The following is a 22,347-nucleotide window of genomic DNA, read 5'->3' as shown; positions in this document are numbered from 1 at the left end:
GTGGCTTTTACTATACAATGGGAGACAAAAGATCGAGAAAAGTTCGGAGTCCTCAAAATCTCCCGAGGAAAGAACAACCAATGAGCCATGCCAGACGGCTTATTTTTCCAGCGCATCTTTCGAACCGGTAGCAGCGTGACTTCGGGAAAAATGCATTATAACCCCTCGGATATACTTTCCCTGCCAGTTATAATTGTATTTGAGTTTGCTTCTTTTGACCTTTCATCAAGAGTGGCACATGCTCACCTGCATCACATCCGTTGAGTCCTCAGATGCACGCCGTCTACTGATCCCAAATAAGTGAAACAATTTGGTCCGTGCAATCAGTGGGCCTAGCCCTCCGACCGTCGTCCAATCAATCTTATATATCGTATATTCGTGTGTCACCTCCAACCAGGAATATATGAAAGGCCAGGTGCTCGGTTCATTCCTCATTATGACATGACCAAAATACCCACCCTCTGAATGGCATCCTTTCTAGCAGGTCGAGGGTATTAAGGTCATTTCAATGGAGCTAGAGAACACGCGAAATCTCGATTCGCGGAACCGAACCAACCTGCTGCACGTCAGAGACCGGCCTGACGCATCCGTCCAACTTAAATGACTGAAATGCCCTCCCTCTGGATCCCAGTTAATGGCTAAATTACAAGAGCAAAACAGTCATTTGATCTCGGTACCCTCTCCGTACAAATCGTTGCCCTGTACTGTAGACCAAAAACTGCTCCCTCTCGCGCGTTGATTAGAATCAACGGTCCTGATGCATTCGTCCAAAAGTTTGCGGAGAAATGAACCGTTGCTCGTCAATCTTTTCGTAATACGCAACGATCTAACGGCCGAGACGCCAGTATACAGAAGCGCCGTCTGATGAAACTTCTGCGGTCCGATTGTATCGGACGGTGGAGAGGAAGCTGGAGCCCAAGAGGTTATCATTTGTCGTCATTAACTGGGGACAGAAAAGCTGACCGGTTCGCAGTCAGATCAAACTAAATGACAATAATATCCTCGTCACGCCGAAAGCGGATGGACTGACGAGCGGGTAAGAAGCTCGCCAGATCACGCTATTTTGATCAAAGTCAGGGGTGATTTTGGGCGAGAACTCCCATGATGTAATTATGGTATCTGCCGCAGCCCAATCGAGGCCCAGAGAAATTCCCATTCTGTTCCATCATCCTTTAATTTTGTCACAGTGCATGCCCTATCTTATGAGTCTTGCATACAGACATCTCTTATATGGACATCCTAGTCCTAATCACCGTATTTCGCAATTAATCCTGATCTAATTCCGCCCGTCCGTCTGGTGCATGTTCCGCAGAAAATTTTTAATCAGTCGAATCCTACGGTCAAACCGGTGGACGTATTAGTCGTTCCCGTATCTAAATCATCGTTTCCGGCGGCGAGTCTCAATACACCGTCTGTCCCCGTACTTCTTTTTATTTCAGCCTTTCGTAGACAATCAGACCGCAAAACTGATACGACTCATCAGACGGTTCATACACCAGTGAATCGGAAGCACACGGTACACACACTTCTACTCCTTTGCCTTTTTATAATGTTATAATGACCGAGAGGCAGACCATTGCAGGAGACCAGTAAGAAACGGGGTCCATCTTTCCCTGGGCCCCGCTGCATCGTTGGGGGAGGGCGTACGCCGGGGCGAGGACTCTCGCGTTAGGTTCTCCATTATTTTTTTTGGACAACCCTATTCGCTTGTTCCATTAAGTCTTATATAATATTTGGCGTCTATATATAGAGGTTCGAGCTGTTGCCGGGACCGGGATCGGCTGTTGTTCTCCGGAACCGAATAGATTTTTCTCCCAGCTTTCCCTTTTCGAGTCCTCTTTCTCCTCTTCTCTTCTCTCTTCTTGTTTACAAGACCGGGGGCTTGGATTGGATTTGCGGAGTCTATGTTTGTTTGTATCTTGCGCTAGATCTTGGGCGTATTAAAGGGGGAGACAGGTGATCGAGGTGCTGTGGGAACTTGGGAGGGTTTATTATCTGTCTAGTTGCTCCAAACAGAAGCGAAGGGAGAGAAGGTGGCGCTGTTACGAGGGTCCGACGCGTCGAGGTAGTGGTGGATTCCCTGACCGCTCTCGGCGGCGGCGTTTGGAGGAGAGAAAGCAGGCGCGAAGTACTTTGGTTTCGCTGGATTTGGTGGGATCATGTCGCAGAACAACTGGGAAGCTGATAAGATGTGAACTTTCTGCCTCTTTTCCAAGTTCTTATGGCCTCTTTGTTTTTTATTGGTTTATGTAGAGCTGGAACTCGCTCAGGATGTGTTTTTTTCTAGTTCTTGTAATTTCTTGGTAATTTTTCCCTTCGGATTTGGTTCTTCTTCGTCTGGGTTGCCTTCCTTGTGGCGTTCTTGGCTACGGTTTTGGGTAGGCGCAAGAGCTTTCTTCGTTAGGGTTTCAGCAGCCGATAATTAATTCTTTCTGGAATTTTATGTCTTCTATTTTCACTTTTTCTGTCAAAAGCCTTTCTTTTTTGACTTCGCTTTTGATTTTCCCTTGGAGACCAGATTTTCCCAGGTTTGCTGCTGTTTACTGTATCGTTCTTTTGATGATTTTTCTTGTCAGTGTTACATCCGGCAGTTTTATGGATGGACGATTTTTTTCTTTTCTTGTGCTCTGAGATTTTTTTTTTTTTTTGTGCCTGTGTTTTGATTCCGTTCTGCTTCCTTATGCACTCTCTTTGCTGGTTTCTTTATGTTTTATTATTTGTTTGTTTGTTTTTGGCTTTACTACCTTGTGCTAATTATCTTCTTCTCCTGTTCTCTTGAAGCTGTAGTCTGTCTTACCTCTACTTTAGAAGATAATTCTGTGTACTTTATTTTCCTTTTTTGTCGTTGAACTGCGATTAGGTAGTATTCTTAGTGGGCTTGAACCGGAAAAAGTATCATATTGCATTGTTTTTCGTGTGATGCTGGGGACAGGCTGGATGTGTATATTTATGATTATTTCGTGAAGAGGAATTTGCATGCGTCTGCGAAGGCATTTCAAGCGGAGGCCAAGGTATCTTCAGATCCTGTTGGTAAGTAGCAAGAGCATCTGAAAATGGGCAGCGTTGTTTCTGATGCGCATTGGGTTTTAGAAATTTTCCTGGTTTTAATTTAGTTTTGATACTAAATGCCGTTGTTTTCTCAGCAATTGATGCTCCAGGTGGATTTCTCTTTGAATGGTGGTCGGTCTTTTGGGATATTTTTATTGCAAGAACGAATGAAAAGCACTCTGATGTTGCTGCATCATACATAGAGGTAAGTGCTTCATTTATTCTTATCCTTCTGGCTACTCTTCATAATTGACATGTTCGTGCATTTTAAATTATCTATTATTTTTTCACGATTCTATATCCTGTCTTAAGAATTCGGATTTACTGCTTTATCACTTGAATTATCCTGGGCGAGAGCCAACCTTAATGAACTTTATTTTTGAGCTTCTCAAGAAATGTTAATTGTGCTTTCGTGGAGTGTGGTGGGTTTTATATTGGAGACTTTTTGATCTAGTAGATGTCAAATTGGTTCCTTTTCTTTTTTTTTTTAAAGATGTTCTGCAATGGATTTTTTTCAAAGTTATATCAATTCTTGGGACTAATTTCTGTAAGCACTAGCTATGTGGTCTTTAACTCAGCCAAGATTAAAGCTTTGATATATTGAGTTTTGATTTCTAGTATCTCTTAAAAGCATGAGGTGATGAAATTGATCACAACTTTATATTGTGTCTGGAATGTTTTGGGGATTTTCTTTTACTCTGGAGGTTGCATTTATGTTTGGTCAGTTTTTGCAATAGGATTTGGTGAAGATGGTTTTTTGTTTTTTTTTTTGGTCTTGTGCGGATAGAGACCCTTTTACCCGCAGACTTTGTGGTTTATAAAGAGTCTCATTTGTTGTTGGGGGGTTTTTGTGGCAGACTCAACTAATTAAAGCTCGAGAACAGCAGCAACAGCCACAGCAGCAGCAGCCGCCGCCGCCACAGCCTCAGCCTCAGCCTCAGCTGCATCAGCAGCAGCAGCAGCAGCAGCAGCAACAGATTCAAATGCAACAACTTATGTTACAGAGGCATCAGCAGCAACAGCAGCAGCATCAACAACAGCAACAGCATCAACAACAACAACAACATCAACAACAGCGTAGAGATGGAACCCATCTTCTAAATGGTACGCCTAATGGGCTAGTTGCGGGGGAACCTTTAATGCGACAGAACCCTGCAACTGCAAATGCCTTGGCAACAAAGATGTATGAGGAGCGATTGAAGTTGCCCCCTCAAAGGGATTCTTTGGATGAGTCATCTATCAAGGTGTTCTTCCAGAATTATTCCTGCTGCTCCTTAAAATTTCTTATCATTTAGATCTATTGATGATTTGTCGTTGTTAAGATGACATCACCGATGATTGATCATTTTGAAATTTCTGGCAATAGCAGAGATTTGGTGATAATGTTGGCCAGCTGTTGGATCCAAACCATGCTACCATGCTAAAGTCAGCTGCAAGTTCGGGCCCGCCATCAGGGTACCTATGGCTTAAGAAGCTAAATGCATGTACTTGAGTTTCAGAAACTGTATGACAGCATGTGCTTGAGTAAACATATGACTGAATTTATTGTTCTTGTGGATTGCAAATTGTATCGTTGCATTTGTCTTATATGATAATCGTCTATGGTAGTGTAATGTGCCTTTGTATTGTCAAACACATTGATGCTTGTGCATGCACATCTACCCACATTCCAATTATGCTATTGTCAAACATCTCGAACCATTTGATTTTGGTAGGGGCTGAAACTTCTGTTGATCTTTCTTCTAAATGTCTCACTTTGGAACTCTGCTTGTCACACATGGGCTATGTCAGGAGCTCACCATGCTACTGCCTTCCCTGCATAATTTTGTTATGCGGTATCTATATCATTATATTACTAATGGATATTATATAATTTGCCTTGGAAGTATCAAGGCTCTCAACATATCAAGTTCATATTTAGTTAATAAATGCACCAGATATATATACGTATTATGTGAATTAAGTATGAAATTGTGGATGTATGTGCAATATAAGCAAGCTGAAGTGTATTAATTTATATATTTTCAGTGGATATTGGTCCTATGATTTGTCTGGTCAGATAAGTGTTCTTTGCTGTTAAATTATGTTGTGCAGCATATGTTTGTGTGTCTTTGTATCTGTGCATGCATGTTTCAGCTGTTGAAAGTTGAAAGTTTTCTGTGTGAAGCTATGCACAATATCATTCTTTGATAATGTTTATATGTGCACATGCGATTTCTTAACTTCGTTCATTTTTGCATGGGGCATGCTAAGAACTGCTTCAACTGCTTGTATTGTACCGTATGATGGAGGGTTTTTCTTTTTCTTTCTTTTCTCTTCTTTTTTAAGGCAAGTTTTGCATGGCTCGGCTAGTGGTGTTGCAGGCCCTTTTCAACAAGTTCAGGGTAGGAACCCACAACTTCCGGGATCAACACAGGTACATCTCTGTGGAAATAATGTTGGTGATTTGATTCTTCCTTTTTGTGGTGTGACTAAGACTATGCAACAGGACATCAAGACTGAAATGAGTCAGGTGTTGACTCCCAGAGGTGCAGGTTCTGATGGATCGTTAATTGGAGTGCCAGGTAGTAACCATGTACATATCAAACTATCATGCCTCCCATCTGGATTGCTGTTATAACATCTTTAATAGATATTAGGCTGATTAATATTTGCATAACCCTTGTCTGATGGGATGTCAATAAACAGGAAGAGGTTCCAAGATTTTTCCGTCCAGTGATAAAAGATAATTTTGGTTATTGTACTGTTCCTAGTTTGCTGTCATTTGCTGCGGAACTTGACATATGCAGCTGTTATTGATTTTGCACGTCTCTCTCTCTCTCCTCTCTCTCTCTCTCTCTCTCTATATATATATATATATATATATATATATATATGTACATATACATATATGTACGTACATATACATGTATGTACGTATGCATGTATACATGTCCGTACGTGTGTGTACGTGTGTGTGTGTGTGTGTGTGTAATGTATAATGTATATGTGTATATCTGTATATAGACATGCATGTGTATATGTATGTATCAGTTTCTGAGAATATAAGGAAAAAAAAGTGAACTTTGCTATTTTTGGTTCTTTGGCTAAATTTATTATTTGAAAGTTCTTGAGGCTGACATTTACTGCATCCATGGCAGGACCAAATCAGGGTGGGAGCAATTTGACTTTGAAAGGATGGCCCCTCACAGTATGTTCTTCAACTGATTGTCATGGGACTTATAAGATCTTGCTTATAGGATGTCATTTCTTTTAACCACAATCATAAATATTTGCTCTCTTGCCTTATCCCATAAATTCTGTACCTCTCTTGGGAAAGCTTTATCTTGTTTCTCAGGCCTCAACCTTCTGAATGATAAAATAGCAATCTATCAGAATGTGAGAAATTCAGTGAATAAAGATTTTTGTAGAATAGGAGCTAGTTGAATCAGTACGCATGAAACTTTTGTGTTTAGAAGTTGGAAAATGCCACGTCTTCTATATTTCTATGGTTAATTGCTTCATTAAGTGGATTTGCATGTTGATCAGGTTCTTGCATATGCTTGTTCTTAAAGGGCAATCGTTCATGGAGAATGATCTTTTGAAGGAGCATGTTGGTGCTTTTAAAATTTCTCAACTCATTCATATGAGTTTTCTGGTACTTGTTCCACCATCTTTGAAAGATCTGACCAGATAACATCACTCTTATTGTTTCAGTAAATTGTAGTAATAAACTCCAACGGAGAAGAACTTGTGCACTTGCTGTGATAATTGGGAAATCACTTTCTTACAAAAAGAACTCCTGTGAAATTGCAAATCATAAGTTGACACTATGACCATTTATCAGAATAATTCTTCTAATCAAAAGCCTGATCTTGTAAGTAATGAGAATGAAATTAAAAAAATGATGTTGAAAAGACTGTCTACAGTCTTGACAGAGGAGTATAAAGGTTCCATTTAATCTTCAGGAAGGTTACGGAGATGCAAGATGTTACATTTTAGTTACAATGTTATCACCACTAGAAGAGTGGTTCAACTGGAATCACAACCTCTCATGTGTTATGGTCAACAACTATACTTTCCGATGTGAACTTAATCTTTTTAAAGTTGTTGACCTTTTGTGGTACAAAGCTTACATGATGAACAGAATTTCTACTGTGGTCTGCATACCAGCTTACAGTCCATAAAAGAAACGACAAAATCCATCAATGTTAAGATCTGAAGTCTTTGTGATCAAGTTCTATCAACAGATGATACTAGCATGTTAAAACAGGTTCTCCTTTAATTTCAAAAGTCTAATTTCATGTGGTTATGGGTTGTAGATTACCTAGCGGGATCAATGACTCATTGTCTTTGGGAGTTCTCATGGAAAATCAGCCATAATTTCTTTGCTTTTGCTTGCATTGATCGATTCTGAATGTAAATCTTTCTGAATGCCACCAACCGACCCAAGAAGACACAATTTTACAGATTTGTATTTTACCCCAATGGTTCTGGAGCTCAATTCGGAAGAGGGATGCTGCAATCTAACAAGAGGGATGACGAAGACCCATTTTTTTCCTTTTGCAGCTATTGGATTGGTCCACTTCCTTTTTGTTTGGAACTTTCACTCATTTTGGAAACTATGGCAGAACTTAAGGTTAACTAATTCTGTTTCAGATTTGCTTTATCCTGGGGAAGCTTCAGGAGGAAGTGAGAAGTGCAGCCTTTATTTGAGTCATGGGTAATTGAATATTATTTTCAGGTAGTGTTTAGTGAGAATGAGAGCTGGGCATAGTGGAAATCTGGTTTCCTATGGGTGCTGGAGATTTGAATTTGCATTTCTTTCGTTCTTTGCTTGATCCCTGGATACATTCTCATGGAACTATTGTAGTAATCTTTCCATATTGATAGTTTAATCGAAAAGGGGAAAAAGCTTGTGGAAGAAAGTCGATCTGCATAATATTTTCTTGCTAGCTTAATATGTTTTATAAATAACACAGCTGTCAGGGAACTTGTTATTGGATCCTATGGCTTATTTGATTTTCTATTTGATTTATGCAATTGTCTTGTCACTCGTGGCATTTATGCCCATTATTCTTTTTTTGGCATTTTTTTAAGGAGAAACTATGCCAATCCGCCAAATCATTTCATTGTGTCAAGGAAATAGTAAAGTGAATGTTTGTCTTTATTTTAGCTCTTGAAATTTGAAATATTGTAGTGTCAAAACTTTGCACCCCGGCCACCCCAAACACCCCCCCCCCCCCTCTTTTTCCCCCACGGGGGCATCCTGCTCTTCTGAAAAACTTTTGGTGGAGGAATTTTTCCAGCATCACCGATCTATCCTGTGTTTCGACCTCTTCTTGTTATCCCCCACCACCCACCAAAAAAAAAAAAAAAATCCCACTCTCCTTTTTCCTCATTTCTTTAAACTGTCCTGTTGCCTTGCATTTTTATGCATGACTCCCCTTTGATTGCCTTCCCCCCTTACCCCAAGTTGTCCTTGGGCCATTTACTGATAACTTGTGCAACAGCAAGATATGAAAGGCTGATTCTGGAAGTTGTTCCATGCTTTAATCATTTGGCAGAATCATATTTGCTGTGTAAATTTTTGATGCTTGACAAATGCTGGTTGATTGGTCTGCAGAAAATATGGAACAGTTTATGATGTGAAACTAGAATAGCTTCTAAAGAAAATTTATTTAAATCTGTGTTAAATTATTGTGGTTCTATCTTCTGGGGGAGAGCTTCAGTTAATTTTATACTGTCTGTTGTAAAATGAAGGCTATGGTATGGTAAATTAGAGCTAACAGGTGTTGTGATATGCTATTTTATTCCTATTTAAACATTTGCACTGCAAGCAAACTTGTTTTTAGTTTGTCGCAAATCTAAACACCACTTCTAGGCTCGTGAGGAATGGAGGAAACGAAAACAAAAAAATGAATGCAGAGCAAGTTTTAATTCACTTATCGCACACATTTTTCTTCACAATCATGGAGTAATATGGATTAAATTCGTAACAGGACAACATTAATATCATCCATGGTCCAGCACACATGATCTCAAAAGTATATCCACCATCAATATCATCCATGGTCCAGAACACACGATCTCAAAGGCATCCCCTCCATGTTTCTTCCTAAAGAAGCTCTTGACCTTTGTCTATAAGACTATGATTTTAATACTGTGACTTCAGTTTTATTTTTGGGTGATGGTTTTGTCCAAATTATGTACCAGTAGTATAGGTCATGAAAGTGGTTGTTGTGATCATATTCTTTCAATATGTAGATCTGGTTACTTTCTTCTTCTCTAAACTGCTCAGGGTCTTGATCAACTTCGCTCTGGAATTCTACAACAGAAGTCATTAATGCAGTCTCCACAACCTTTACACCAACTTCAACTTCTGACTCCACAACAACAAGCACTATTGCTTCAGGCACAGCAGAATTTAACGTCCCCCTCTCCATCAGCTGGAGATATTGACAGCAGAAGACTTAGAATGTTCCTGAACAACCGAAATTTAGTTCTTGGGAAGGATGGCCAGTCAAACTCTTCTGGTGATGTCATTCCAAATATTGGATCTCCAATGCAAACTGCTTGTCCAGTCTTGCCACGTGCTGATACAGATATGTTAATCAAGGTTTGTCTACTCAAATTAAGAAATTCTAACTTTTGAAAATATCGAGACGTGGCTTCCTCTCTTTTGTTGTTACCGTTGTTTTATACTGAAACCTGTTTGAAAAGGATTTGCCTTTTTTACGGCTCCTGATCTCAAAACTCGACAGCTAGCATTTTTTCTGTCATTGTAGATTTAGATGCATGAATACTGAAAATCCCATCTCATTATTCTGTTTGTAATGGGACTTCAGTACTTGTAGGATCTGGCTGAGCTTCTTTTTTTTTTTTTTTTTTTTTTAATTTTTGGGAATGACTTCTGGCCTTCTGAATGACGGACATGATAGATCATTGATTCTAGAGTTTGTGATGTTGATGTTATTGTTTAGAGCATGAATTCAAGTCTACTTGTTTGAACATTGAACTAAGTAATGGAGTTTTTGGGTGTTTATGTTACCATATGACATGAACTGCGTTATTGTGATAACACATTGTAGTTTGTCTTTTGCTGTAGCAAAAATAATTACATGGCAAAAATTATATATATTTTTTGTTGCCATTAACCATCCGTAATTGTCCCTTTTTTTAATATTTGTTGAGTTATTTTTTTTAAATCATGTGTGCATTGTTGATGCTTCCTTGTTTATGCTGTTTTCTTGGAAGCAGTAGTGACCTAGTATTCTTTGACCTTTTTCCTGCGGAGGTGGGATTGTAAGATGATAATAGTGTATTTGTAAAATATTGGTAATGGATGTGTCTCTTTTGCTAAAACAAAAATTGCAGCATGTAAACTGGATTTTGTAATATGTATATGTACACGACAAGTTCAAAATTATTACATCTTGATGATAAAGAGTTGGAAATGTCTTATTTATGGAACAAGATGAAGCTAAAGGATTTAGCTATTTGCTGATTCCAAAACAAGTAAAATACTGAAATAGCACATGAGTAGCTGTTGATATATTTTTATGACAAACAATCCAGCACCAAAACGATTGAAAATTTGGAATTTATATTTTGAAAGGTCTCTTCAAGTTACTGTTACCCTGTTGCTTTCTACCTTCTTATTTTATTAGCTGTGTGTAGTAGAAGATAGCTCAGTTGCAACAACAGCACCAGCAAAACAGCAGCCAGCAGACACAGCAGCAGCTTCCACAGCATGCGATATCTAGTCAACAATCGCAGAGTTCAACTCACCATCTTCACCAACAAGATAAAATGGGTGCTGCAAGTGTGACGATGGATGGAAATATGTCTAACTCCTTTCGAGGAGGTGATCAGGTTTGTCTATTTGTTAGCTTATTTTATTCATCCTGTATATCGCATTTTTTAAATTTGAAGCTGAATCCAAATGGTTTGACCGGATGTTATGTTTGTATTAATCAAAAGTCCCATAGTTCGCCGAACCAGACCGAATGTCCGGTTCGTCCCTGATTTTCGAAACAGGACCTGAACAGGCCGTGAATCAGGCTAATTTGTTTGATCGGTTCGGCCCTGTTTCTTTTTTTTTTTTTTAGTGTTGATGGGTGGTGGGTTTCCCCTCTTTTTGGTTTTTTTAATGCCGGTACAGTACCCTACTGTACCATATCAGCTGGCTAGTGGCACGCCATCCGGTACCAGTTCTGCCTTTCTTGATCAAAACCATGGTTTTTAAGAGTGGTGAAACTCATGCTTTCAGTATATTGGTTTTGGTTTGTGATGTTGGACCATATAAGGTTCTTGTTGGGAATGTGCGGCATGGTGGGCTACCGTTTCAAAGTGCTGACTTATCCTTTTTGTTTCTTCTGTAGCTAAAAGATTTTGATCGCTGGTCCTTGTCCTTTTGAATCCAAAATTTTTATTTTTAAAGGATTTGTTAAAGGGGTATTTGCTTGCTCGGATGGTATCACCTCTTGCCACTTTGGGCAAGGGGGTGGTGGCTCATTTCCAGTTGCATTGGCCCTTGAAGTGTAGGATGTGCGTAGCATAGATGGAAGGGATTGGCCCTTCCCAATGTCGACAAGAAAAGGTTTAGAAGAAAGTTAATAATATCATTTAAATTAACATGTGTTTTACAACCGTGGTTCACACTTAAATGATAAACATTCTATTATTTTTCAGGCATTTGAAGTTCCTTTCCCATATTTAACTGCAATTTGATCCACAAAATACTTCCATTTTCATGTTAAGCTAATTTTAGCATTGTACAAATTAAATTTTCAGGCATCAAAAAGTCAGAACGGGCGCAAGCGAAAACAACCTGTGTCATCCTCTGGTCCAGCCAACAGTTCAGGAACTGCAAACACTGCAGGCCCCTCTCCAAGCTCGGCACCCTCAACGCCTTCCACGCATACTCCAGGAGATGTGATTTCAATGCCATCATTGCAACATGGTGCTGGCTCCTCTAAACCTTTGATGGTGTTTGGTTCTGATGGCACTGGAACTTTAACATCACCATCAAACCAGCTGGTATATATACAAATTAACTCCTATTTTGTCTAGTTCATCTAGGAGTAGTTTTTGTAAATGTTGGTGGGGATAATAGAGATATTGAATTGCAGGCTGATATAGATCGATTTGTGGAGGATGGTTCACTGGAAGACAATGTTGAGTCATTTTTGTCCCATGATGACCCAGATCCAAGAGATACAGTAGGTCGTTGTATGGATGTTGGCAAAGGTGTGCTTGTATCATTCTGTATCCATGTCTGATAACATATATTCATTGAATTAGGAATTTCAATGTGTAAGATCAACCTTTTATCATAAAAAATCATGCTTGTGTTAACCTTGTTTGCATTTTGTTGCCAGGTTTTACATTTACTGAGGTTTTATCTGCTCGGGCAAGTACAAGCAAGGTTGTTTGCTGCCACTTCTCATCTGATGGGAAGCTACTTGCTAGTGGGGGCCATGATAAAAAGGTAAGGTCCATGTTGAATATCTGTTCAAATTGTGTATTTGTCACAAGTTTTTTTTCTTGTTAATGCTACTGGCTGTCTTTCTTGTCTGTAAGGGAAGCGGCGTGGATCTTCCTTATATGATTTTATGATGCAGGTAGTTTTGTGGCACACTGATACCTTAAAACCAAAATCTTCATTGGAAGAACACTCCCTTCTCATTACTGATGTTAGATTTAGCCCGAGCATGCCTCGTCTGGCTACCTCCTCATTTGACAAGACTGTGAGGGTATGGGATGCTGATAATGTGAGTAGCAGTTTCTCTTTTAGGGCTTACGTAGACATTTTTATAGGAAGAACCATTATTATTCGATTTAGTCTATTCGAACCTTCATTGCGATGTGATGTTGAATTGTTGATCATTTTAGCATGTTACTGCTATGCCATGCTTAAGTCAACTTTCTCTTTTCATTTGTTATTTGAGCCATTGGTTTTTTACATGTATTGGTCCAATGGTAATAGCCAAATGATTGTCTTTGGATTTACATGACCAAGTTACAGAACATAACTAAGGAGGTAGGCAGGAAATAGTCATGTTGGTCATTGCTACATACCTGTGCATGCGAATGGAAAGCATCCTTCTTGTTCTTCAGTCCATGCAGGGATGTTTGTTAGGATTGGTGTGGAACTAGTTTGTCTTTCATGTAGAGATTCAAACATGTAGGATAGATACTGTAGAATATTGTTGTTGATTTCGTGTTTCACATTTTGTAGCTGTCTTTTGTAAGCGCATTGACTTGTCTTTGGTAAGCACGTTGACTTGCTTCTATCAATTCACAAACTTGTGTTGCTCCAGTTTATCACTAATTTATCTTTATTGTAGTATGAGGCAAGATCCTGACTAGATGTCCCATTGTGGCCTACCTTTTCATGTTTTTTTTTTTTTTTATTGGGGGGGGGGGGTGGGAGTGTAATGCCTGCTTTATGGGAGAAAAATGTAGAAATCAAAAGTTAGGGCATTTCATTTATTATAAGCTTAGACAGATCTTGAATCTCAAGATTGCATCCGGAGTTCCTGCCCCTGATGGGCATTGCATGTTCACCGAGCTAGTTATAGGTTGCTGGTCTTTCAGGGTACAGTTGGAGCATGGAAGGCACAATCTTGTTTTCCTAAGTCTTAAGTTCAAAAAAAAAATTAGTATACTTTTCTCTCCTGTTGCTCCTGTGCGATACATGGGTGGCCCTTTGAAAGGATTTGCTTGACTGATGACTCCAATGTGCAGCCGGGCTATTCACTTCGTACTTTTACTGGGCATTCTGCATCTGTCATGTCTCTGGATTTCCACCCAAATAAAGATGATCTCATATGCTCCTGTGATGGGGATGGAGAGATACGCTACTGGAGCATCAATAATGGCAGCTGCATGGGAGTTTTCAAGGTAATATATTATGATTATCCATAAACTATTTCATTCATGACTTTTAAGCAATATATGGTTATACCCTCCATATTATCTTTATTTCAAGGTAGTATGTGCTTTGGATGTCTTATCATTACAAGATTTTTTTTCCCCGATTCAGAAGTTCTTTTCACACTTTTTGTTAATTTCTTCTCTTGTATCACAGGGTGGCACAACCCAAATGAGATTTCAACCCCATCTTGGCAGGTATCTTGCAGCAGCTGCTGAGAATGTTGTATCCATACTAGACGTTGAGACTCAGGCATGCCTTCATTCATTGGAGGTCAGGCTTTGGTTGCTGCTCTCTTTAACATGCAATGTACAGGCAATAGAATCACTGCATTCTCTATAAAACAACACATAAAGCAATTTGTTTGTCATTTAGATTTAGGGCATGTTTGGATGCTTGGAGTAATCCCAGGGTAAGTTCTACTTGATAGTTATTGCCATCTTGAAAAAGTAAGGGAAAAGAAGAAAAAGTGAGGGACAAGAAGAATGGGACTGGTTGACTGGTGGTTTCCGATTACCCGCAATCCCATTTTTGAGGGTAATAATTCATCTCAGGAGGCGGCTTTCGATGTCCCTTAAGTTTAGGAGAGTTGGGAAAGTGGGATTTCCCCAAGCAGAGAAAATGAACTCTCTGACGGGCTAAGTTCTTGTCACCCTAGTCCAGCAAAGCAAATATCCAAGTGATGAACCAAGCAGGCATCCCAACAGCCTGTTACTCTGAGCTGTTTGCACCTTCATCATTTATAATGTAAATTTGTGCATTTTTTTATATTTTTGTTTGAATTATATAGTATTTTTAGTTTCTAAAATTGTGTTCTTTCATAAACTTGTCTTAGTGAGGTCATCATTTTTCGTCCAGGAAGTTTGTTATTCCAAGATGCCTTGCTCTTGATAGTACTCTATGTTGACTTTTTGCCAGTGGGGCACCATATTTGGGCTCAGATTTTCTAAAGACTTTCTAAATAATTGTGTCCTTATTTCACTAGCCTGCTTTTGGTGTAAATTGCTGCTGGTTGCCAATGATAACTAGCATCTGTTGGCTTCTCCATTTATGTCTGCAGTGTGTCCGCTTGTTGAACATAATGACTTGTTGGACAGTAGTATTTTCATAATGTAGTAATTCTGTTGTCATTCTTTGATGACATAATATACAAAGCTATGACACAATGGAGCTCCAAGACTTGCTAGAAAAAAATGTGGAATTTAAACTTGGTTAAAAAGGATCATCTTGATTGTTTTTTTTTTCATATACACACTTAACGCATACCCTTTTTTTTGGTTTGTTTTTTAACTTATCATATGGTGCAGGACCTGTATCTGCAATCTTGTCTTATCTTGCCTATGGCCACGGAGGAACTTAAGCATCCAGCACTTCTGTGCTTGTTGATGCACTGCTCATCACATTCCAATTTACTTTGCCACTCTTGTGTAGTCGAATTATGTCTTACATAGAGTATTACGTTTGACATACTAACTTAGCAACGCATTGATATAAAATGACAGAAAGGATGCTTTTTGACACTTGAGTATCACATTCAAGTTGGCTTCGGCTTTCGTGTAAATTTTAAACGACCAAGGTTCCTTTTCTAGCCTGTTTAAATCCCAAGGGCTTACAACTGTTATTGCAGCTGAATTTTCTGATACCAACTTGGTGAAAACTTTGGTAGAATTTTCCCTTTATTGCTTCTTTGTTTTTTTTTTCTTTCGAGTAGTGAATTCTGTTCTTTCAATAATTCACTCACTTTTGTAGGGCATCCTGTTTTCATGTTAGTCATGTCTTTGGCATGCCTTGTATTTTTGATTTGCTGAACTGGTTTTAGCTTCATCAGGCTTCATTTTAACTACAGGGACACACAAAACATGTTGATTCTGTGTGCTGGGATCCTACTGGTCAGTTGTTGGTTTCTGTTAGTGAAGACTCAGTCAGGGTATGGTCTCTCAGTTCGGGGAATGAAGGTGAATGTGTGCATGAGTTGAGCTGTAATGGGAACAAGTTCCATTCATGTGTTTTCCATCCCTCGTATCCATCTCTTCTGGTCATCGGCTGTTACCAGGCAAGTTGTCCTTTTTTAATATTATTTAAAAAAAACTATGGTGTTTCTGCTTGTTTGATTTAAATATTTTTAATGTTGATTAACTTAAATATATAAGCAAAAGTTTGTATTGCCATCTTGTTATGATTGCTGACAAGTGTTATAACTGGGATTTATTTCTTAGTGTTTATGTTGAAAGAAATGGCGGGAATGGGACCATAATTTATAGTTGGAAAAATGTGACTATCTTCACTGGACCATATTGATTGTAGACTCATATTTCTAGGATTGTCAAATTTTTAGGTAATGTTTTTAATTTGTCCAACTATTATACAAATAAATGTAAGTGAATTTAGAATAGATAAAAGGATCTATCTTTGATATGCAGAAGAATACCTTTTTGTTTTGATTTGTGTAAAAGAACACTTTGTGGATCCTGCTTAATGATCTCTTTATTCAATTTCTCAGTAGAGCTCGATAACTTTAGTTAAGTAGTATTGAAATTTTATGTGGCTGAGCATTTTTTGGGTTTTGGGGGGGGGGGTGTTGGGGCGACCGTGTGGACTGATGTGCAGGATATCCCTCTGGCCTTTCGGGAGACTATTTCCTCTGATCTTTTTGGATTTATTCATAGTAGAGGTTGTATGGACATTTTCGTCTTACCCAACAAAAAAAAAAAAGAAAAGAAAGAGGGATGGCCTCACAAATCGAAACTAGTTCAGTTTTATTATTTTTGAACAAGATTAAACTAGTGGCTTATAATATGATGGGGATGGTTGTATTTGTGAAAGACAGGCAAGGGAAGAGAAGTCAGCGGAACTAATGCTGGGGCTTTATTCTTGCCTGTGTTGGATTAATTAAATTGTACCATCTGTTAATGAATTTTTTTTCAGCTTAGAGAAAATATATTTTGCAGTTTGCTTTGGTAAATATACTGGCAAATAATGTTATAGGGTTAAGGAGCATTTTACGAGTAGTGGTTTTGCTACATCTTGTCATGCTTGTGATACGATGGTAGCATTTGCCTTGGAACAATTTATATTCCTTTGAACCTTGACTTTTCCTTTATTTAACATTTCTTTGGCCCGAATTCTCACTTGGCTGTTGGCACTCCTTTCTCCTGGGTTTGATATTCTGGCATCCAGTCTTAGAAGTCTTCTGAGTTCGGTATAATCCTATGATGTATTAAATCCTCCAATGCCTTGAGTTAAAACTTGGTGTCTAGTTTGACTGAGTTCTTGTCCTTCATCTTCCTGTAATTTTCTTTTCACATTTGCTGTTAAAAATCACAAGTGAGGAAAGATGGCCTTCATGGCCTATCCACAATAGACTGACTTCTTCTTGCCTTCATGGTCTATTCACATAAGATTTTCATTATCTTCCATTGATCAAAGTTCTCGTTATGTACACACACACACACACACACACACACAAAAAAAAAACATGCGCACACATGCTCGCACGCACACACACATATAGATACGCGCGCACACACACACACATCTATATATATGTCTGTAGTTTTTGTGTGCACGCGCGCACGTTGTATGTATGTATGTAGATATGTTAATATGTTTGCATTTACATGCCCATAGAATAGATTTAAAAAAAAAAAAAATCAGAGATCTTCTTTATTCATGTCCTCGCATCCTATCCTCATTCACTCACATTATTCTTGGCCTTTTTTTCCATCATTTTCATTTTGCAAAAGTGCTTTTCAAGTTAAAAAAGAAAACACATTGCTTAAGCAACTTAAGTAATGCAAGAAAGATATGATATATTCAGAGAAGTACGTGGGAACTAAATAAGCAAAGCAAGGCCCCAGCAAGTAAGAAAGCATAAATGGCACCACAAGAAAATATTGGAAAAACAACATATAGGTATATCTATATCTGCATATATATATATATATATATATATATATATATATATATATATATATATATATATATATGCATACATATATCTATATAATAATAGTAAAGCGATGTACTGGTGTTAGGGGTGACATTCCGTATTGACACGTAAGGTTATAGGATATTTCCTGCAACATGATACGAGGGTATTAGGGGTCTTCTACAACGCCACGTGTCATATTTTATTTTTTTTATTTTTTAAATAAAAAATAAAAGAATACATGGTATGATTAAAAAATAAAGAATATTTTAAATTATAATGACTCAGTTTTATTCTAAAAAGGGGAAGAAATCTATCTTTCTATCTATATTGGTGAGAGCAACCTTTAATATAAGTTTATATCTATATAATAATGGTAAACTAAGTAAAGTGATACACAAGTATTAGGGTGGCATTCCGTGTTGACATGTGAGATTATAGGATAATCTCCTGCAATGTGATATATAGATATTAGGGGTGGCATTCCATGGTGACATGTAAGATTATAGGATAATCTTTGGCAACGCCATGTATCAAGTTTTATTTTATTTATTTTTTATATTTTTTCAATAAAAAATAAAAATACAAATAGTATGATAAAAAATTAAAAAATATTTTAAATTATTATAATTCAGTTTTATTCTAAAAGGGGAAGAAATCTGTCATATAGATGAGAACAACCTTTAATGTAAAATATTATCATTATTATCAATTAAATCTTCGCAACGCGGGGGCTGGGTGCTAACATATATGTATATCTAGTTTTTGCACCCACGTTTGTGGGTGTACGTATTTACTGAATAGTGTCCTCAAAAAGCCTTCCAAACCCCCCCCCCCCCCCCCCTCCGCCTTCTTTTTCGATATTTTCTTATGGTGCCATTATGCTTTGGGCCTTGCTTTGCTTATTAAGTTGCTTAAGCTATGTCTTTACTTTTTTAACTTGAAAAGCACTTTTGCAAAATGAAAATGATGGAAAAAAGGCCAAGAATAATGTGATTGAATGAGGATAGGATGCCAGGACACTGATCAAAAAAAAAAAAAATCTATTCTATGGGCATGCAAATGCATGTGAGGTCTGGAAACATATTAATAATTTTAGGGAAATGTCTGTATAAAATGGAAAAAATACAGATATATTTGGACAGGATATGATGAGGGGCTGTTCCTCATCTTTGAATTTGAAAATGGTACTCTGCTACAATTAAATTTGTAATAAGCAGTATGGGCAAATTTGATGGATCTAAAGGCTTCATCTTATGGTTGTTAATATAGCATAGAATTTTAGATGAGTATTTTAGACACGCAGTAAGAAAGGCCTGGACATTGGATTTCCCTGAAGCACCAAAATTACTGAGTGCGCTGTGTGGCATGCGGCACGCAAGTGAAAATTGAGTTGGAGTAAGAAGTACAGGGTAAGAAAGGCACGGACATTGAATTTCCCTTAAGTAGAAAAACAATACTGGGAGTGCTTTGTGGCATGGCACATGGTAGAGAGAATTCAGGTAGTATGTTTTTTTTAAAAAAAAATCAGTGAATATTATATGGATTTTCGTGGAAACATTAACAAAGATAAAATTCTAAACAAGGTGTGTTTGTGTATGGACTGGTTTAAGATCTGTAGGACCAAGTACTTAATTACTAATTTTTATTGGTTTGATTTGGTATGGACTTGTTTAAGATCTGCGGTAGCATGAATGGGCATAGAATTCTGTTGTGTCTGATTGTGCTAATTGTAATTTATCACTGATGCTTAGATTGTATGGGTAAAATTCTTCAGTCATGTGTGCACATTCCATCTGATTCCCGCATAGGCTGTATGGTGGGTTGTAAACCATGATTATATATTAATATGATCAACTATAAACCATGCTGTTATTTTGATGATCCAGTATAACTATTTCTATTATTTGAGTACGTGCAATATCTGTCCCTATGCATGAAGTTGTGAATGAAAGGAAATGAAGTGGAAATTTGGAGGATAGGAGGGAGGCAGGTAAACAAGTGGTTCTAAAACCAAAAATGAAGGAAGTGTCATTCTTGACTGGTGTTTCTAATGTGTATTTTTGTAATATATTGGGGTTAAATGTGGGTGGGATCCCACCCACGAGTTTCCATTAATGTGGTGGAGATGATCATGGCTTGCATTGTTTTGTTTATTATTTGTAATAATTACATAATCTAGGCAACGTCAAGATCAAGAATTAACGAAATATCTTGTGAGTATTTTCCGACGAGCAAAAATCCAAGCACGATTATGACAGATTCTTAAATACTGTTATGAAAGCCTTTCCAGCTATTATTGTTAAACCCCATGATTCTGCATGCTTCAGAAGCTTGATGAAACTTTTGGATACTCATAGGAATCCATGGTCTTGTGTGCAGTCTCTTGAACTCTGGGATATGGATGAGAACAAGACCATGACTCTTCCAGCTCATGAAGGACTGATTGCGGCGTTAGCGGTGTCAAATGTGAACGGATTGGTGGCTTCTGCAAGTCATGACAAGTTTGTTAAACTGTGGAGGTGAATCCTGTTTCCATGCAACTCATCCGCTGTGCCCGGGGAGGCTCTCTGACACTACGTTTTTCGTTGCGGCATGACCTAGCTAGGGTAAAGTAGGGTTGCTAACATCATAGGTACCCCGTTTGTTCTGGAATAGATGCTAACCAAGTCTTTGTCGTCGTCGTCGTTGCTGATGCTGTCGTTTTAACTTCTTGCAGTTAGATCTGATAGGTATCCAGTGTACTTTCTTTTGTCATCTGGTGGATGTGTTAAATTACAGTTTTGTATATATGTTTGGGGACTTCATTGATTTAATGGCTGTCCAAACCTTTTTCCCATTTTGCGGGCTGAAATTATGCTGATGAATAATCGGGCAAGGGAGGAATCTTGCCGTGCTGGTTTTTGTGGGAGATTCGTCATTCTTGCTGGAGTTTTCGGCCAGTTTGAGGGGTGTTAGAGAACGGACGATTCGACTTTTGCTGTTGTTTCCGAGGATGCTGAAATTTAAGCAGTTACTGTGATTCCTCAAAATCGTGGGCGAGGTAAATGATCACATGGTTACGGTGCTTATCTGACCTTTTCTTATTTATTAATGTCCGGCACTCGGTTACCCCCCTTTAAAAAAAAAAAAACCAAAGGGCGGCATTGTGGCGGTGGTGCAGTTTTCGGCAACGAGTTTGCTGCGGAAGAAGTCGATGAATTACTGTTGGCCTGCAAGTTCTAGCTTGGTGCTGTGAAACGCTAGACGGAAGTCGATGTGGTGTGTTTCATCAGGTGGGCCCGTTTGTTAAGAAGTTTAGCTCGGTACTGGAAATAGCCGAGGCTCTTATTGTGGTCATTTGGATGCTTAACTTTTAAACCTTACAAGCTTTATCTTCCCGGTTGCCGTGTTCAGTGTATGAGCCATTCTTTCCTTTAGAGGTACCTCGTTCGCCATGGCTATTATTGCGACATTGAATCCCTGGGAAATGAATCGTGAACGACTTCTAGCGTCCGATTGATGGATTAATGGCAGCGGAGTGGGGTTTCCAAGGTATTCGCTGCTAACGAACCTCATTCAAATCGAGTGCTGCTTGTCTGGCACCGCTTATTTCCCTACTGTGATTCTGATCCTCACTACTGTGATTCTAGTGGTACTGTTTCCCAACCGAAGGTCAAGGATCCTGATCAACCACAGGCCACCAACAGGGGTGGCATCCCAATCCGCCTCACTCTGGAACTTGAAGATATCGTGGTCTTCAACTGGGGCAAAGGATTCAACCTCATGCGAGTTTGCCCTTCTCCTTCAGCTCACGAGCCATCCAATCCACCGGCATCTTGTGTACTAAGGCTCTTAGCTATCACTGCTGTAGTCTCCTAGGCATGTCTGGAAGCTTCAATCTTCTCCTCCAGTGGTTCTAGCACCTCAATGAGGTAGCATTGGAGATTTTATAGCTTCTTATCGGTGATCTTATGGCTTGCTCAGATCGCTTTTCGCGGGTGGCCTTGTTCCACCTTGGCCCTCACCACTGGAGGTGTCCTCCTATGTCTCTTCACTCTGATCTCCCATTCTACTTGAGCCCTAGATGTTTGATGGAATGTTTAAAAGATTAAATGAAACTCGAAGCAATGTGTCACTAGAGCAACAACTAACCTTTTGAAAGATTTACTTTGGTTTCGATTTCGGATTTGGTTTTGGGGAATGATGGTGAATTCAGATTTGGTTTCGATTTTTTTCACTAATCATATTGAATATACCCGACTGACATTCCTTTCATCACCACACTGTAGCATTGTGGGTGGGAAAAAAAACATAGTGAAGCATTGTTTCCTGAAAACTTTCTTTTCCTTTTCTCTCATTTGAGCTCTTCTCATGTATTTTCTTTATAAAAAGCTTAGAAAATGCAAGTTCTTTGCATTTCACTATGCACAATCCAATGGATAAAAAGTAGAACCTTACATGTCGACATAAA

The 22,347-nt window shown here is 38.6% G+C and overlaps 1 protein-coding gene across 4 annotated transcripts; it reads left to right on the top strand.

The window, feature by feature from the left end:
- The first annotated feature begins 1,758 nt into the window (after nucleotides 1–1,758).
- Nucleotides 1,759–20,710, top strand: LOC105040243 (transcriptional corepressor LEUNIG). Of its 4 annotated transcripts, none has more exons than XM_073254944.1 (18): nucleotides 1,759–2,191; nucleotides 2,933–3,030; nucleotides 3,144–3,253; nucleotides 3,906–4,292; nucleotides 4,415–4,503; nucleotides 5,377–5,464; nucleotides 5,537–5,612; nucleotides 6,189–6,238; nucleotides 9,365–9,646; nucleotides 10,711–10,902; nucleotides 11,824–12,069; nucleotides 12,162–12,279; nucleotides 12,411–12,520; nucleotides 12,654–12,803; nucleotides 13,780–13,935; nucleotides 14,123–14,239; nucleotides 15,813–16,019; nucleotides 20,277–20,710. In XM_073254944.1, the coding sequence occupies exons 1-18, from the start codon at nucleotides 2,160–2,162 to the stop codon at nucleotides 20,418–20,420; spliced, it is 2,652 nt and encodes an 883-aa protein (XP_073111045.1). In that variant the 5' UTR covers nucleotides 1,759–2,159; the 3' UTR covers nucleotides 20,421–20,710. The 4 variants fall into 4 exon arrangements, with proteins under 4 accessions (XP_073111045.1, XP_073111043.1, XP_073111042.1 ...); XM_073254942.1 differs by having other exon boundaries at nucleotides 9,329–9,646; XM_073254943.1 differs by having other exon boundaries at nucleotides 1,760–2,191; nucleotides 4,418–4,503; nucleotides 9,329–9,646.
- The last annotated feature ends 1,637 nt before the right edge of the window (nucleotides 20,711–22,347 follow it).

Source organism: Elaeis guineensis, chromosome 3 (assembly GCF_000442705.2).
Source record: "Elaeis guineensis isolate ETL-2024a chromosome 3, EG11, whole genome shotgun sequence".
Classification (NCBI taxonomy): domain Eukaryota; kingdom Viridiplantae; phylum Streptophyta; class Magnoliopsida; order Arecales; family Arecaceae; genus Elaeis; species Elaeis guineensis.
The sequence above is the reverse complement of the archived record's forward strand: the minus strand, read 5'-3'. Positions and strand labels throughout refer to the sequence as shown.